General features: G+C 42.6%; 1 protein-coding gene and 1 pseudogene across 1 annotated transcript in view; both read right to left on the bottom strand.

Moving 5' to 3' along the window:
- The window catches only part of LOC135505654 (glutamate receptor ionotropic, kainate 2-like), a 149,770-nt gene that overhangs the window by 48,253 nt on the left and 85,808 nt on the right, over positions 1–15,709 (bottom strand). The window contains exons 10-13 of the mRNA XM_064924702.1: positions 12,298–12,405; positions 4,597–4,710; positions 711–830; positions 444–530 (exon numbers count right to left, since the gene is read on the bottom strand). Coding sequence (XP_064780774.1) covers positions 444–530; positions 711–830; positions 4,597–4,710; positions 12,298–12,405 — 429 coding nt within the window. The remainder of the gene's footprint in view (positions 1–443; positions 531–710; positions 831–4,596; positions 4,711–12,297; positions 12,406–15,709) is intronic.
- LOC135505500 (E3 ubiquitin-protein ligase TRIM39-like) lies at positions 9,993–11,603 on the bottom strand (annotated as a pseudogene).

The following is a 15,709-nucleotide window of genomic DNA, read 5'->3' as shown; positions in this document are numbered from 1 at the left end:
TATCACCAAAATCCAATACAGGGAGTAATGTTATTTGAACAATCTTTCTCCTATTTTCAATACTGAGGCATGATTTATTTCAATATATAAAAACAATCTTGGATCTTAGCATCTTAGTTAGATTTGATTTATGTTATGAAGGACAACTTGTCATCAATCCAACCCAGGTACTTATATTGAGAAACAAGCTCAATTTCGGCTCCATTTGTAGCACAAATATGCAGGTCCTCAGGGTCAACCATGAAGCTACATTATAGACATAACCTTTGAACCTATCTGAAGACCACAAACTCCATTACAGACATAACCTCTGAATCTATCTGAAGGCCATGAAGCTCCATTGTATCCATGATCCAACCAACCGTAACCTCGTCAACATGGCAACCCACCAAGAACCACTATGGTAACCATGACAACAGTCCACTTCTCCTCCCCCTACTCACATGGTCCATGAGCTCCCTGACCATGCCGTTCCACTGGCCCGTGCTCTCCTCCAGCGCCCCGTACTTCCCGTCCTCCACCAGGCGCACCTATTAATGAGAATAAGAATGACTACTGCAACAACTATTTATATTAATATTAACAATATATGTCATTTAGTAGAAACTTGTAGTACACACATTCATTTTCATACCATCGTGATTGATCCCAGAACCCTGGTGTTACAAGCACCATGCTACGCCAACTGAGACACATGGGAAGCCACTCACCTCATAGCGGAAGCCCAGGATCGCTGAGAGCTCGCGGAGAAGGTCGATGCAGTAGCCTTCAAAGCGGTCGTTGCCGTACAGCGGCTTGTCTGACTTCTTGAACATCACGTAGGGCTCCACCTGTTAAGGAAAAATGGGGGAGGGGGGAGGAGATGGAAGGAGAAGAAGAAAGGAGAAAGAGGCAGAGAAGGGGCAAAAGACAAAGGTAGTTTGGTATTTGTTGGCATTTTACTAGGATCTCCAGTAGCTGTTGAGGAAGCAGCAGCTTCTCTTCCTGGGATCCACACAAAACATGAAACATGACATACAGTGGGAAGAAAACGTATGTGAACCCTTTAGAATTACCTGAATTTCTGCCAAAATTTGTCATTAAATGTTATCTGATCTTCATCTAAGTCACGACAATAGACAAACTTAAACTAATAACACACAAACAATTATACCTTTTCATGTCTTTACTGAACACACCATGTAATCATTCACAGTGCAGGTTGGGAAAAGTATGTGGGCCCTTGGATTTAATAACAGGTTGACCCTCCTTTGGCAGCAATAACGTCACCCAAACGTTTTCTGTAATTGCGGATCAGACCTGCACAACTGTCAGGAGGAATTTGGGATCGTTTCTCTTTACAAAATTGTTTCAGTTCCACAATGTTCTTGGGATGTCTGGTGTGAACTGCTCTTTAGAGGTCATGACACAGCATCTCAATCGGCTTGAGGTCAGGACTCCAGAAGACGTATTTTCAAGCCATTCTTTTATTGATTTACTTCTGGGTTTTGGAATTATGTTCTGTTGCATCACCTAACTTCTGTTGAGCTTCAATTGGCAGCCTTACATTCTCCTGCAAAATGTCTTGATAAACTTGGGAATTCATTTTTCTGTCAATGATAGCAAGCTGTCCAGGCCCTGAGACATCAAAGCAGCCCCAAACCATGATGCTCCCTCGAACGTAGTTGACAGTTGAGATGAGGTTTTGAGGTTGGTGGGCTGTGACTTTTTTTCTCCACACACAGTGTTGTGTGTTCCTTCTAAACAACACAACTTCAGTTTCATCTGTCCACAGAATATTTTACCATTAGCACTGTGGCACATCCAGGTGCTCTTTTGCGAACTTCAGACGTCCAGCAATGTTTTTTTGGACAGCAGTGGCTTCTTCCATGATGTCCTCCCATGAACGCCATTCTTGTTTAGTGTTTTACGTATTGTAGACTCGTCAACAGAGATTTTAGAAGTCTTTAGCTGACACTCTAGGATTCTTCTTAATTAACCTCATTGAGCATTCTGTGCATTCAGCGCATCTATGGAAGACGGCCACTCTTAGGAAGAGTAGCAACAGTGCTGAAATTTCTCCATTTATAGACAATTTGTCTTACCATGGACTGACTTTTAGAGATAGTTTTGTAATCTTTTCCAGAATTTATGCAAGGACACAATTCTTAATCTTAGGTCTTCTGAGATCTCTTTTGTTCGAGGCATGGTTCACATCAGGCAATGCTTCTTGTGAATAGCAAACTCACATTTTATGAAGTGTTTTTTATGGGGCAGGGCAGCTCTAACCAACATCTCCAATCTTGTCTCATTGATTGGACTCCAGGTTAGCTGACTCCTGACTCCAATTAACTTTTGTAGAAGTCATTAGCCTAATGGTTCACATACTTTTCCCAAGCTACACTGTGAATGTTTAAATTATGTATTCAATATAGACAAGAAACATACAATAATTTGTGTGTTATTAGTTAAAGCACACTGTGTTTGTCTATTTTTGTGACTCTTATGAAGGTCGGATCAAATTTTATGCCAAATTGATACAGAAATCCAAGTAATTCCAAAGGGTTCACATACTTTTTCTTGCCACTGTAATACTGAACATCAATAGACAAGAACAGCTCAAGGTCTACTAACTACATACATTTAAAAGGCACACGAGCCTACATATCAATACATACACACAAACTATCTAGGTCAAATAGGGGAGAGGCGTTGTGCCATGAGATGTTGCTTTATCTGTTTTTTGAAACCAGGTTTGTTGTTCATTTGAGCAATATGAGATGGAACTGTACGCTTTCCTGCATTTGTTCTGAATTTGGGGACTGTGAAAAGACCCCTGGTGGCATGTCTGGTGGGGTAAGTGTGTGTCTCAGAGTTGTGTGTAAGTTCACTATGCAAACAATTTGGGATTTTCAACACATTAATGTTTCTTAGAAAAATAAGAAGTGATGCAGTCAATCTCTCATCAACTCTTAGACATGCCTAGTATTTATATTAGTCCTCTGATTACAATAAAGAGCAAGATGTGCCGCTCTGTTCTAGGTCAAATGCAACTTAACTCGGTCTGTCCTTGCAGCACTCGACCACACGACTGGGCAATAATCAAGATGAGACTAAACTAGAGTCTGCAGGACTTGCTTTTTGGAGTGTTGTGTCAAAAAAGCAGAGCATCTCTTTATTACTGACAGACCTCTCCCCATGACAGATTTTTACCTGGAGAGCTGCCCTGCGGTACACCTCACATGTTTGACATTAGAGAGAAGCTTCTATTAAAGAAAACCCTCTGAGTTCTATTAGATAGATAGATATGAATCCACAATATGGCAGAAGTTGAAAAGGCATAACACATACGTGTTCTCAACGACAGGTTATGGTCATTAATATCAAAGGCTGCACTGAAATCTAACAGTACAGCACCCACAATCGTGTTATTAGCAATTTCTTTCAACCAATCATCAGTCATTTGTGTCAGTGCAGTACATGTTGAGTGCCCTTCTCTATAAGCATGCTGAAAGTCTGTTGTTAATTTGTTTACAGAGAAATAGCATTATATTTGGTCAAACACCATTTTCTACAACAGTTTGTTAAGTGCTGGCAGCAAGCTGATTGGTCTGCTGTTAGAACCAGTATAGGCTGCTTTACCACTCTTGGGTGGCGGAATGACTTTGGCTTCCCTCCAGGCCTGAGGACAAAGACTTTTCTCGAGGCTCAGATTAAAGATATGAGAGATAGGAGTGGCTATAGAGTCAGCTACCATCCTCAGTAGCTTTCCATCTAAGTTGTCAATGCCAGGATGTTTGTCATTATTGATCGATAACAATTTTTCCGCCTCTCCCACACTGACTTTACAAAATTCTAACTTGCAATGCTTTTCTTTCATTATTTGTTCTTTAATGTATGAGTACGATGGCTCACTGTTCATTGTTGGAATTTCCTGTCTAAGTTTTCCCACTTTGCCAATGAAGTAATCGTTCAAATATTTGGCAACATTAAATAAGGGAGGGGGAGACAGGGGAGAGAGAGGTGGAGAAAGGTAAGAGTGGAAATATCGAGAAGAGAGAGCAGAGAAAGACGACAACAAAGAGTGTCAAAAAAGGAACGAGAAAGGGAATGATGAGAAAAGAGAGAAAAAAACCATCATACTCCATCCATGTCTGGTCTAGTAGTGTATGTTAGACTATGAAGTCCTATCCTTTATAGTACCGAAGGGTTAAATCTGTGCTGTCAGTCGTTATGACTTCAGTGATGGAGACAGAGACCTAGCCCTTCAGTGATGCTGCTGTGAGGCTACAGACATACAGAGACCTAGCCCTTCAGTGATGCTGCTGTGAGGCTACAGACATACAGAGACCTAGCCCTTCAGTGATGCTGCTGTGAGGCTACAGACATACAGAGACCTAGCCCTTCAGTGATGCTGCTGTGAGGCTACAGACAGACAGAAACCTAGCCTTTCAGTGATGCTGCTATGTGCCTGTATGGGGCTACAGACAGACAGAGACCTAGCCTTCAGTGATGCTGCTGTGAGGCTACAGACAAACAGAAACCTAGCCCTTTAGTGATGCTGCTGTGTGCCTGTATAGGGCTACAGACATACAGAGACCTAGCCAGTGTGTTTACCAGTATGGTGGAGACACGGAGGGATTTGTTAGCCAGAGAGTCTGTGATGTTGGTTGTCTTGCTCTTGTGGTTGTCCGTCATGTTCAGGCCACTGGGAGGGTCCCACGTTCCTATCTGTGGGTGACACATTTCTCATGTGATAAAATGGTAAATAGTGAAGCACGATATGACATTTTTGGCCGGTGCCGATATCCAATATTTTCCTTGCCAAAAAATCCCGATACCGATAACCGATACCGATAACCGATATTTAAAATGTTAGCGGCCTTTAAGCATTCTAGTACAGTTAAATAATTAACACACACACATGGACACAGCGGTCTAAGGCACAGCATCTCAGTGCAAGAGGCGTCACTACAGTCCCTGGTTCGAATCCAGGCTGTATCACATCTGGCCATGATTGGGAGTCCCATAGCGTGGCACACAATTGGCCCAGCATCGTCTGGGTTTAGCTGGGGTAGGCCGTCATTGTAAATAAGAACATGTTCTTAACTGACTTGCTTAGTTAAATAAAGGTTACACACACACACACACACACACACACACACACACACACACACACACACACACACACACACACACACACACACACACACACACACACACACACACACACACACACACACACACACTCACACACACACGCACACTGACCAAAAGGTTATTTTGTTGGCATTTACGCATGTCCCCATTACCAGTAAAACATAATCAAAACCTATTTCTTTCACTTACTTGCTGTGCTGTTTCTTTGTTCATTTGTTCAGTCGTTTCATTCTCAACCAGGGTTTATATGGAACCCCGTTTTGGTCTTTGCTATGGAACCCCGTTTGGGTCTTTGCTATGGAACCCCATTTGGGTCTTTGCTATGGAACCCCGTTTGGGTCTTTGCTATGGAACCCCGTTTTGGTCTTTGCTATGGAACGCCGTTTTGGTCTTTGCTATGGACCCCCGTTTTGGTCTTTGCTATGGAACCCCGTTTTGGTCTTTGCTATGGAACGCCGTTTTGGTCTTTGCTATGGAACGCCGTTTTGGTCTTTGCTATGGACCCCCGTTTTGGTCTTTGCTATGGACCCCCGTTTTGGTCTTTGCTATGGAACGCCGTTTTGGTCTTTGCTATGGAACCCCGTTTGGGTCTTTGCTATGGAACCCCGATTTGGTCTTTGCTATGGAACCCCGTTTGGGTCTTTGCTATGGAACCCCGTTTTGGTCTTTGCTATGGAACGCCGTTTGGGTCTTTGCTATGGAACCCCGTTTGGGTCTTTGCTATGGAACGCCGTTTGGGTCTTTGCTATGGAACCCCGTTTTGGTCTTTGCTATGGAACGCCGTTTGGGTCTTTGCTATGGAACCCCGTTTTGGTCTTTGCTATGGAACGCCGTTTGGGTCTTTGCTATGGAACGCCGTTTGGGTCTTTGCTATGGAACCCCGTTTGGGTCTTTGCTATGGAACGTCGTTTTGGTCTTTGCTATGGAACGCCGTTTGGGTCTTTGCTATGGAACCCCGTTTTGGTCTTTGCTATGGAACCCCGTTTGGGTCTTTGCTATGGAACCCCGTTTGGGTCTTTGCTATGGAACGCCGTTTGGGTCTTTGCTATGGAACGCCGTTTGGGTCTTTGCTATGGAACGCCGTTTGGGTCTTTGCTATGGAACCCCGTTTGGGTCTTTGCTATGGAACGCCGTTTTGGTCTTTGCTATGGAACCCCGTTTGGGTCTTTGCTATGGAACCCCGTTTTGGTCTTCGCTATGGAACGCCGTTTGGGTCTTCGCTATGGAACCCCGTTTTGGTCTTTGCTATGGAACCCCGTTTTGGTCTTTGCTATGGAACCCCGTTTGGGTCTTTGCTATGGAACCCCGTTTGGGTCTTTGCTATGGAACCCCGTTTGGGTCTTTGCTATGGAACCCCGTTTGGGTCTTTGCTATGGAACGTCGTTTTGGTCTTTGCTATGAAACCCCGTTTTGGTCTTTGCTATGGAACCCCGTTTGGGTCTTTGCTATGGAACCCCGTTTGGGTCTTTGCTATGGAACCCCGTTTTGGTCTTTGCTATGGAACCCCGTTTTGGCCTTTGCTATGGAACCCCGTTTGGGTCTTTGCTATGGAACCCCGTTTGGGTCTTTGCTATGGAACCCCGTTTGGGTCTTTGCTATGGAACCCCGTTTGGGTCTTTGCTATGGAACCCCGTTTGGGTCTTTGCTATGGAACCCCGTTTGGGTCTTTGCTATGGAACCCCGTTTTGGTCTTTGCTATGGAACCCCGTTTTGGTCTTTGCTATGGAACCCCGTTTGGGTCTTTGCTATGGAACCCCGTTTGGGTCTTTGCTATGGAACGTCGTTTTGGTCTTTGCTATGGAACGCCGTTTGGGTCTTTGCTATGGAACCCCGTTTTGGTCTTTGCTATGGAACCCCGTTTGGGTCTTTGCTATGGAACCCCGTTTGGGTCTTTGCTATGGAACGCCGTTTGGGTCTTTGCTATGGAACGCCGTTTGGGTCTTTGCTATGGAACGCCGTTTGGGTCTTTGCTATGGAACCCCGTTTGGGTCTTTGCTATGGAACGCCGTTTTGGTCTTTGCTATGGAACCCCGTTTGGGTCTTTGCTATGGAACCCCGTTTTGGTCTTCGCTATGGAACGCCGCTTGGGTCTTCGCTATGGAACCCCGTTTTGGTCTTTGCTATGGAACCCCGTTTTGGTCTTTGCTATGGAACCCCGTTTGGGTCTTTGCTATGGAACACCGTTTGGGTCTTTGCTATGGAACCCCGTTTGGGTCTTTGCTATGGAACGTCGTTTTGGTCTTTGCTATGAAACCCCGTTTTGGTCTTTGCTATGGAACCCCGTTTGGGTCTTTGCTATGGAACCCCGTTTGGGTCTTTGCTATGGAACCCCGTTTTGGTCTTTGCTATGGAACCCCGTTTTGGCCTTTGCTATGGAACCCCGTTTGGGTCTTTGCTATGGAACCCCGTTTGGGTCTTTGCTATGGAACCCCGTTTGGGTCTTTGCTATGGAACCCCGTTTGGGTCTTTGCTATGGAACCCCGTTTGGGTCTTTGCTATGGAACCCCGTTTGGGTCTTTGCTATGGAACCCCGTTTTGGTCTTTGCTATGGAACCCCGTTTTGGTCTTTGCTATGGAATGCCGTTTTGGTCTTTGCTATGGAACGTCGTTTGGGTCTTTGCTATGGAACCCCGTTTGGGTCTTTGCTATGGAACCCCGTTTTGGTCTTTGCTATGGAACCCCGTTTGGGTCTTTGCTATGGAACCCCATTTGGGTCTTTGCTATGGAACCCCGTTTGGGTCTTTGCTATGGAACCCCGTTTTGGTCTTTGCTATGGAACGTCGTTTTGGTCTTTGCTATGGAACCCCGTTTGGGTCTTTGCTATGGAACCCCGTTTTGGTCTTTGCTATGGAACCCCGTTTGGGTCTTTGCTATGGAACCCCGTTTGGGTCTTTGCTATGGAACCCCGTTTGGGTCTTTGCTATGGAACCCTGTTTTGGTCTTTGCTATGGAACGTCGTTTTGGTCTTTGCTATGGAACGCCGTTTTGGTCTTTGCGTGTCAAAAAAGAAAACAATGACCAGTAAATAACACTATTTGACGTGTCACATAAGCTTGTTGACCAATCCGAACCTGAATATGACTACACATCACAATAATTTAACACATTCATACATTTTTGACCTAGTTATTGCACATTGATTACACTATCACTTGCATTTCATGTCACAACGATTCACCGTTACGTATGCTATGATGCTGGTAAAGTTGTCTTGGGCATCTACAGTGCTGGTCATAAAAAATGGATGCAAACAATGTTCTTCCCCAAAAACAGCAAAATGACATGATCTGTTTCAGTAGCTAGGTGTCATCATCTAAAATAACCCTAATTTATAAGACAATTTTTATTTGATTAATGGTGGTCGGACCCATCTATGTGAAGCTAGCCACAATAAGGATTAGCCGCAATAGTGGACTTTGAGGTTAGCCTTCAAAATAAAAGTATGGCATAACTCACCTATTTGAATTAATTTGCATCACTGCCAATGACATACTTTTATTTTGAAGGCAAACTGCAAATTCTACTATTGTGCTTATTCCTTATTGTGGCTAGCTTCACAACACAAAACCAAGTCTGGTCGAGCCTCAACTAACCTGATGAAGCTAGCTGGCTGCTTATAAGGTTAGCTTTGGGCAACTGCGTTAAGTAGCTGGCTAACTATTTATTTTCATGAACTGAAGGACAATTTCAATAGGCGAACAACAAGTGGCAACCTAGCTAATACTTACTCACAAGGATTCCTAAATCAGTGCCAAGAATAATGAAAATGACTGCAGTTTCTACTGATCATTGTTTTTAGGCTGGTTGTATTGGTGCTAGCTAGGTACCAAGCTAAAGCTAGCTAGCTACTCCAGAAATTGTGGTCGAACAAATGCTGCTTTATTACCAACGTGGTATTGCAAACTCATCGTTCGTGTCCGGTGTTTGCTTGTTTGCAGACTTTTTTGTACAGCTTTTGACCGTATATTTTTTGACACGCAAAGACCCAAACGGCATTCCATAGTATGTATGTCGTGAAGCTAATAGCAGTGACACTATTACTGTGTAGGGCAACATCTGAACTATAGCGCACTTGATAGTGTGTACCGGTGCTCGACCAGTCGGTGAAGGCCAACATCACCCACGACAGAGTACGGTTGATTGTCAAGGGCAATAAATTCCATTATCTTGGCTTTAATGCCTTTTGAGTTGTCTCGTTGAAACGTTTTTATTCTTTCAAATGACTGCTCGACTTGTTGACTGTTGATCCACATAGCAGACATTGTGGGCTAGGTTAGGGATGCTGTGTTGTACATGTAGCACAACATTTTACATGGTGTCATTACGTCATGTACCTACGTTATGTAGATATGCATGTCAGCATCGGTTTTGCCCATCGGCGTTAAACAAGACATCGGCGGAATCAGATGTTGGCATTTTTAGCTAATATCCTCCGATTCCGATATGTTCACCGATATATCATTCATCCCTAATGGTAATTTATGTACACAGCACTGTGCCATCCGAAGACAGAACACCCCTTTCCTTAAGAACAATATGGTCATTAGAAGAAAAATATTCTCAATTATGTCATTATACTTGAACAATATGAACCAATCAGAGATAATGATGACGAGAAACCAGGAAATTGAGTAATGTAATTACTCAAGAAACCAGGGCAAAAAGGTACATTGGTAAGCAAACAGTCAAAGTATTGTATACAGTGGTGAAAATACTCCTACCAAAATAGAGGAAAGTAGAACAATATGTACCATTTACATTTAGTTTATTTTACTATTTTTGGGCTGAAAAGTCAAAAACAAAGGAAACATTTATTTAATGATATGTGCTGTGTATGTATTTTGTTGTGATAATTTTGTTTTTAAATAAAATACGTTGCAAAAACTTCAGTCTGTGTGATTGACAGGAGTGATGATCAGAGGGGCAGAGTTTTTACCATCATTAAGACAGGGGCAGAAGTATGGATAGATTCTCTCAGGGAAGGTGCAGCCAGTGAAAGAGAAGATATGACACCTGGCCTCCACATCGTAAAAGGAGACCTGACCCTCCTCATAATTCCCAAACACCCCCACCTTCTGGGGCTTCTCTCTAAGGAGGAAGTTGACAGCTGGGTCATCATTAGCTGCATAAAAATTTGTGTTCCTCAGCCATATGGTCCTGTAGCCATTCACAGAACCCAGGAAAATGTCATTCTTTCTGTTGATGGACTCTTTGGCCACTCCTAAATCCCATTTAGTCTTCTCCTTGACTTGCACCTCATAGTATAATCTCCCAGAGAAGCCATCTTTTCCCAGGACACTGGCACCCTTTGAAAACCTCTTTGGCTTGTCAGTGAGATTCTGTTCTCTAATTCCATATCTGACTTGTTTCCTGTCCTTAGAGAGGATGAGAGAAGGGTGGGCTGTATCAGGGTCCAGAGTGACATCCACTGACCACTGCTGCATCCACTTCAGCTCAGCATCACACAACTTCTTCACTTCACTCCTGCAGCTGAGACACAGCTCTCCTCATTGTCTCCACACTCAGACTGCGGTGAACACTGATCTCAGACCAGTCCTTGTTAGGTGGAAGGCTGCAGAGGGATGGGGGGCTCTGAAGGAGGTGGAGGTGGTCCTCAGTGTGTGACAGCTGCTTCAGCTACTTAAATCAGTGTTTTCCTGCTCCAGATCAATAATGAGCCCTTCAGCCCGCCTCTCGGTTGCTTTCTGCTTCTCCTCAACTACCTCAATGAGCTCAACCTGGCTTCTCTCAATGGAGCTCACCAGAGCAGTGAAGACCTGCACGCTGTCTGCTATCTCTCTCTCTGCTTCTCTCTTGCTGATCTCTACTGAGTGTTTCATTTCCTGAACCTTCTGCAGTCGCTCCTGGATCATCTGCTGCACTTCTGCCTCTGTCTGCCCCAGCTGAGCCTTCTTTTTTCCATACTCTTCTTCTAGAGGGACAGTGTAGTTAGTCTTGTGGTCTGTTTTCTTGCACTGGACACAAACATACATCTGAACAGTCCTACAGAACAGGTCCAGAGGTTTGTCATGTTCCTTACACATCCTGTCTTCCAGGTTCTTTACTGGGTCAATCAGCTCATGTCTCTTCAGGGCTGGGGCTATCTGATGAGGCTGCAGGTGAGTCTCACAGTAAGACTAGGCATGACTTCAGAGCCTTCAGCTTTGTCCCAGTGCACACGTCACAAGCCACTCTCCCAAGCTCGGCAAAGTTTTGGTCTGGGCTGCGGCAAGCTCTCAGTTGAACTGACTTCCGGAACTGAGTAGCCATCTCAGAAATGAAAGTATTGATGCAAATCTCAGGTCTCCTGTCGAATTTCTTCCTACAGATTGGACACTGGCACAGGTCATCACTGTCCCAGTACTTTCTGATGCAGGCCATGCAGACGTTGTGGTCACTGGCTCAGTGAACACATCCAGACAGATAGAGCACAGGAAGTTCTCTTCAGACAGGGACTGTTGCATAACGCCATATCTAGACATAGACCAAAAGTGAAACCATTGAGCAATTCCTTGAATCTCTCAGCTCTCGTAGTTGATAATTCATTAAGTGTATTTGAGTGTAAATTAAAAACTAGTTGTAAAAATGTCATTATGATACAAGTTAATCTTGATAAATGGTTTCACCATAGAGATTGGAAATCGTCCTAAATGAGTCGTAAAACAGGTAAAGACATGAACACGGTAGTTAGTCAGTCGTCTCTTCTCACCTGCGTGTGTCTGTTCTTTCTGTTTGTGAAAGAGGTCTGGAGAAAGTTAGTTCAGAGAGATTAGTAGGTCTAAAGAGAGTCTGAGAAACCTTCTCTGAGAAACCTTCTCTGAGAAACCTTCTCTGAGAAACCTTCTCTGTGAAACCTTCTCTGTGAAACCTTCTCTGTGAAACCTTCTCTGTGAAACCTTCTCTGAGAAATCTTCTTTAGTTTCACTTCAGCAGAATGACTTTAAAATGTTCCTCCCCATCCGATACTGCTACTGGCTACAGCCCTGAATCATAGAGCTTTTCCCAAATGTACCACAAGTTTGGTTAGAGTTTTGGTTTCTTTTGTTTTCAAATATATCTTGGTATGTTTAAAACACAACTTAACCTTATGGAAAAGTAAGTTACAGGTATTTGGAAAGAGTAAAGGAAAATCCAAAGAAATGTTGAAAACACACACACCTTTTCCAGTCCGTCCTCCTTAAGACTGATCACGTCCAGGTCGAAGTCTGTCCTCAGTCCGTTGGTTCTGTTGAAGAGGATTCGTCCAGTCAAGCCATCCCAATGGGCCTATAGAGAGAGAGACACACGCACGCACGCAGACACAGACACAGACACATTACACAGACACATTACACACACACACACACACACACACACACACACACACACACACACACACACACACACACACACACACACACACACACACACACACACACACACACACACACACACACACACACACACACACACACACACACACACAGGCAAACACACACCACCCAATTCAACTAAAAAACTAATCCAAAGTGTCCAAATTGTATCCCTCAATTACCCATAATCCTACATGCTCTTTCATTGTATTTCAATCCAAAACCATAGCCCCACAATGTTTCCATTTCAATTAGCTAGCCGTTCCGTCTGGCTCTCTCCACACTGTCTCCATTTCACAACAACAGACAACAGAGAGGAGGCTTGTTTGACAGGTATAAGAGGTCATTACGCTGTGAAGTTGGTTAGTGGTGCTTGAAGTTTCACTTCAAAGTGATTGGAAGATCAGAGAGACAGCGTGGGGAGAGATGAGAGATGGAGCGGAAAGGAGGGAGAGAGGAGGGGAGGAGGGAGGGAGGAAGGGAAGAAAGTACAATGGTTCATTCTGTAAATGACCTACAATAACACCGCACACACAATGAAAGCGCTCTCATCTGCAAAGCGAATGGCTGACCTTAGTGACCTTAGTGAGTGGCGTTTGAGAGATGTAACAGGGCTTTGATATAGACACACGCCGAGATATGGTTATGCAGACAGGTAGAGATGTCTTCCTTATCTCTGTCTCTATTATGCGTGATAGGACCACACACACACACACACACACACACACACACACACACACACACACACACACACACACACACACACACACACACACACACACACACACACACACCACACACACACACACACACACACACACACCTCTGTAATTATTGGGACAGTAAAAATGTTTACTTCTGTTGGCTCTGTACTTTGGATTTGAAATCAAACAATGACTATGAGGTTTAAGTGCAGATTCCAAAATGACACAATACATTATTTAAACACTATTTTTTTTACTACTTTAACACACACATGTGAATTTGTCCCAATACCTTTGATTCTCTAAAATGTGGGGACATATATTTTTTATTTGTTTTGTTATTCAAAGTTGTATTTATTACAAACAAACAAAACTATAATACAGACCTAAATGAGTTCACAAGCAATAGTCATCACCTCCCAGTCATAGAAACAACACGACAATTAAAATGTGTCCAGATTCTAGAATTGTTGTTTCTACCAGTGATCCTAGAAAGCATTTGTTCATGCAATGTTACCTCCAACATTGAATCTATCCACTGTTTCAAAGTAGGAGTGGCATAACCCTTCCTAATTATAAGGATTACTCTAGCTGCTGTAACCATACCAACAGTGATCAGTGGTGGAAAAAGTAGACAATTCTCATAATTGAGTAAATGTAAAGATACCTTAATAGAAAATGACTCAAGTAAAATTGAATGTCACCCAGTAAAATACTACTTGAGTAAAAGTCTAAAATGATTTTTTTTATATATTCTTAAGTATCAAAGTAAAAGTATAAATCATTTCAAATTCCTTATATTAATCAAACCAGACGGCACAATTTTTACATTTTATTTTACAGATAGCCAGGGGCACACTCCAACACTCATACATAATTTACAAACGGAGCATTTGTGTTTAGTAAGTCCGCCAGATCAGAGGCAGTAGGGAGGAACAGGGATGTTCTCTTGAAGTGTGTGAATTGGACTATTTTCCTGTCCTCTTAATCAACTTTTACAGGATGGGTGTCCCTAAACCGGGCCGGTTGATGCTAATGTGCACTAATGTGACAAAAATGACGTTGTATATAACAGCCAACTTTCTGGGACATCGACATGTCTTATATGGGCAGAAAGCTTAAATTATTGTTAATCTAACTGTAGTGTCCAATTAACAGTGGCTATTACAGTGAAAAATATCATGCTATTGTTTGAGGAGAGTGCACAACAACAAAAAACTTTTATCATGGCAACTGGTTTGATACATTCTCCTCTGAAGGTAAATAATGTACTTACATTCAGTAATCTTGCTCTGATTTGCATAGCATAGTTTTGTTTGATAAAACCCCCGGCCATCTGGAAGTGTGAAAGTTAGTGTATCTGCTAGTGATCCATCATGTATGACATTCCTGGGAGTGTGTAAACTTGCATTTTCTTATTACCATAGCATTTTTGTATGTTCTCTGTAGGTATGTACTTGAAAATGTATCAATTGACCAATTCGACACATTTGGGCAAATTCCTGGCAGACTTGATACAAAATATTGTGCAGTAATGTAATTCTTCACTGGATCAGTCTGAAACTTTGCACACACACTGCTGTCATCTGGTGGTCAAAATCTAAATTTCACCTAGATTCCTATCTGAAAGTATTTGCATTTTAAAGATGAAATAAAAAATAAAAACAGATGTTCTTTTGTTTGTATTATCTTTTTTCAGATCTAATGTGTTGTATTCTCCTACATTAATTTCACATTCCCACAAACTTCAAAGTGTATCCTTTCAAATGGTATCAATAATATGCATATTCTTGCTTCAGGTCCTGAGCTACAGGCAGTTAGATTTGGGTATGTCATTTTAGGCGATCCTAAAATCCTTTTTAAATGTAACGAGTACTTTTGTGTGTCAGGGAAAATGTATGGAGTAAAAAGTACATTCTTTTCTTTAGGAATGTAGTGAAGTTAAAGTTGTCAAAAATATAAATAGTAAAGTACAGTACAGATACCCCCAAAAAGTACTTTTTTACTTAACTCTGTCCTAATGCCCAGGAGGCATATTCTGAGGGAAACTAGAGTTGTTAACCACAATCATTCCTTCAGATATTTCAAAACATCCTTCCAGAAAGGTAGCAATAATGTACATTCCCATACTGTGTGTTGAAATATCCCAGTGTCTTTTTGGCATTGTTGGTCAGACCCATTTTATGAAGCCTTGTTGGGGTCCAATAAAATGTAGAATCTTATATTGAGTAAGTCTCCTCTTGGCTTCCCTTTTGTTTCTCCCTGAGCTGGACAAGATCTTCTACCAGGTATCATCCTCAATTTCACACTTAAGGTCAGTTTGCCATATTGTTCTAAAGTTTTTACAGTCTTTACTCTGCAGATGGCTAAATATTGAGTAAAATAATTCTGATTTAAGTTTGGGTAATTCCAAATACTCCGCTATTGGGTTATTTCCTGGATTTTGTTGATAGCCGGTTAACAAACATTCAAACTCATATTTCCAGAAATGTCCCTTGTCTCCCATATCATATT

The sequence above is a fragment of the Oncorhynchus masou genome, chromosome 19 (assembly GCF_036934945.1).
Source record: "Oncorhynchus masou masou isolate Uvic2021 chromosome 19, UVic_Omas_1.1, whole genome shotgun sequence".
Taxonomy (NCBI): domain Eukaryota; kingdom Metazoa; phylum Chordata; class Actinopteri; order Salmoniformes; family Salmonidae; genus Oncorhynchus; species Oncorhynchus masou.
Note: the sequence above shows the minus strand (reverse complement) of the source record. Positions and strands in the feature narration are given on the sequence as shown.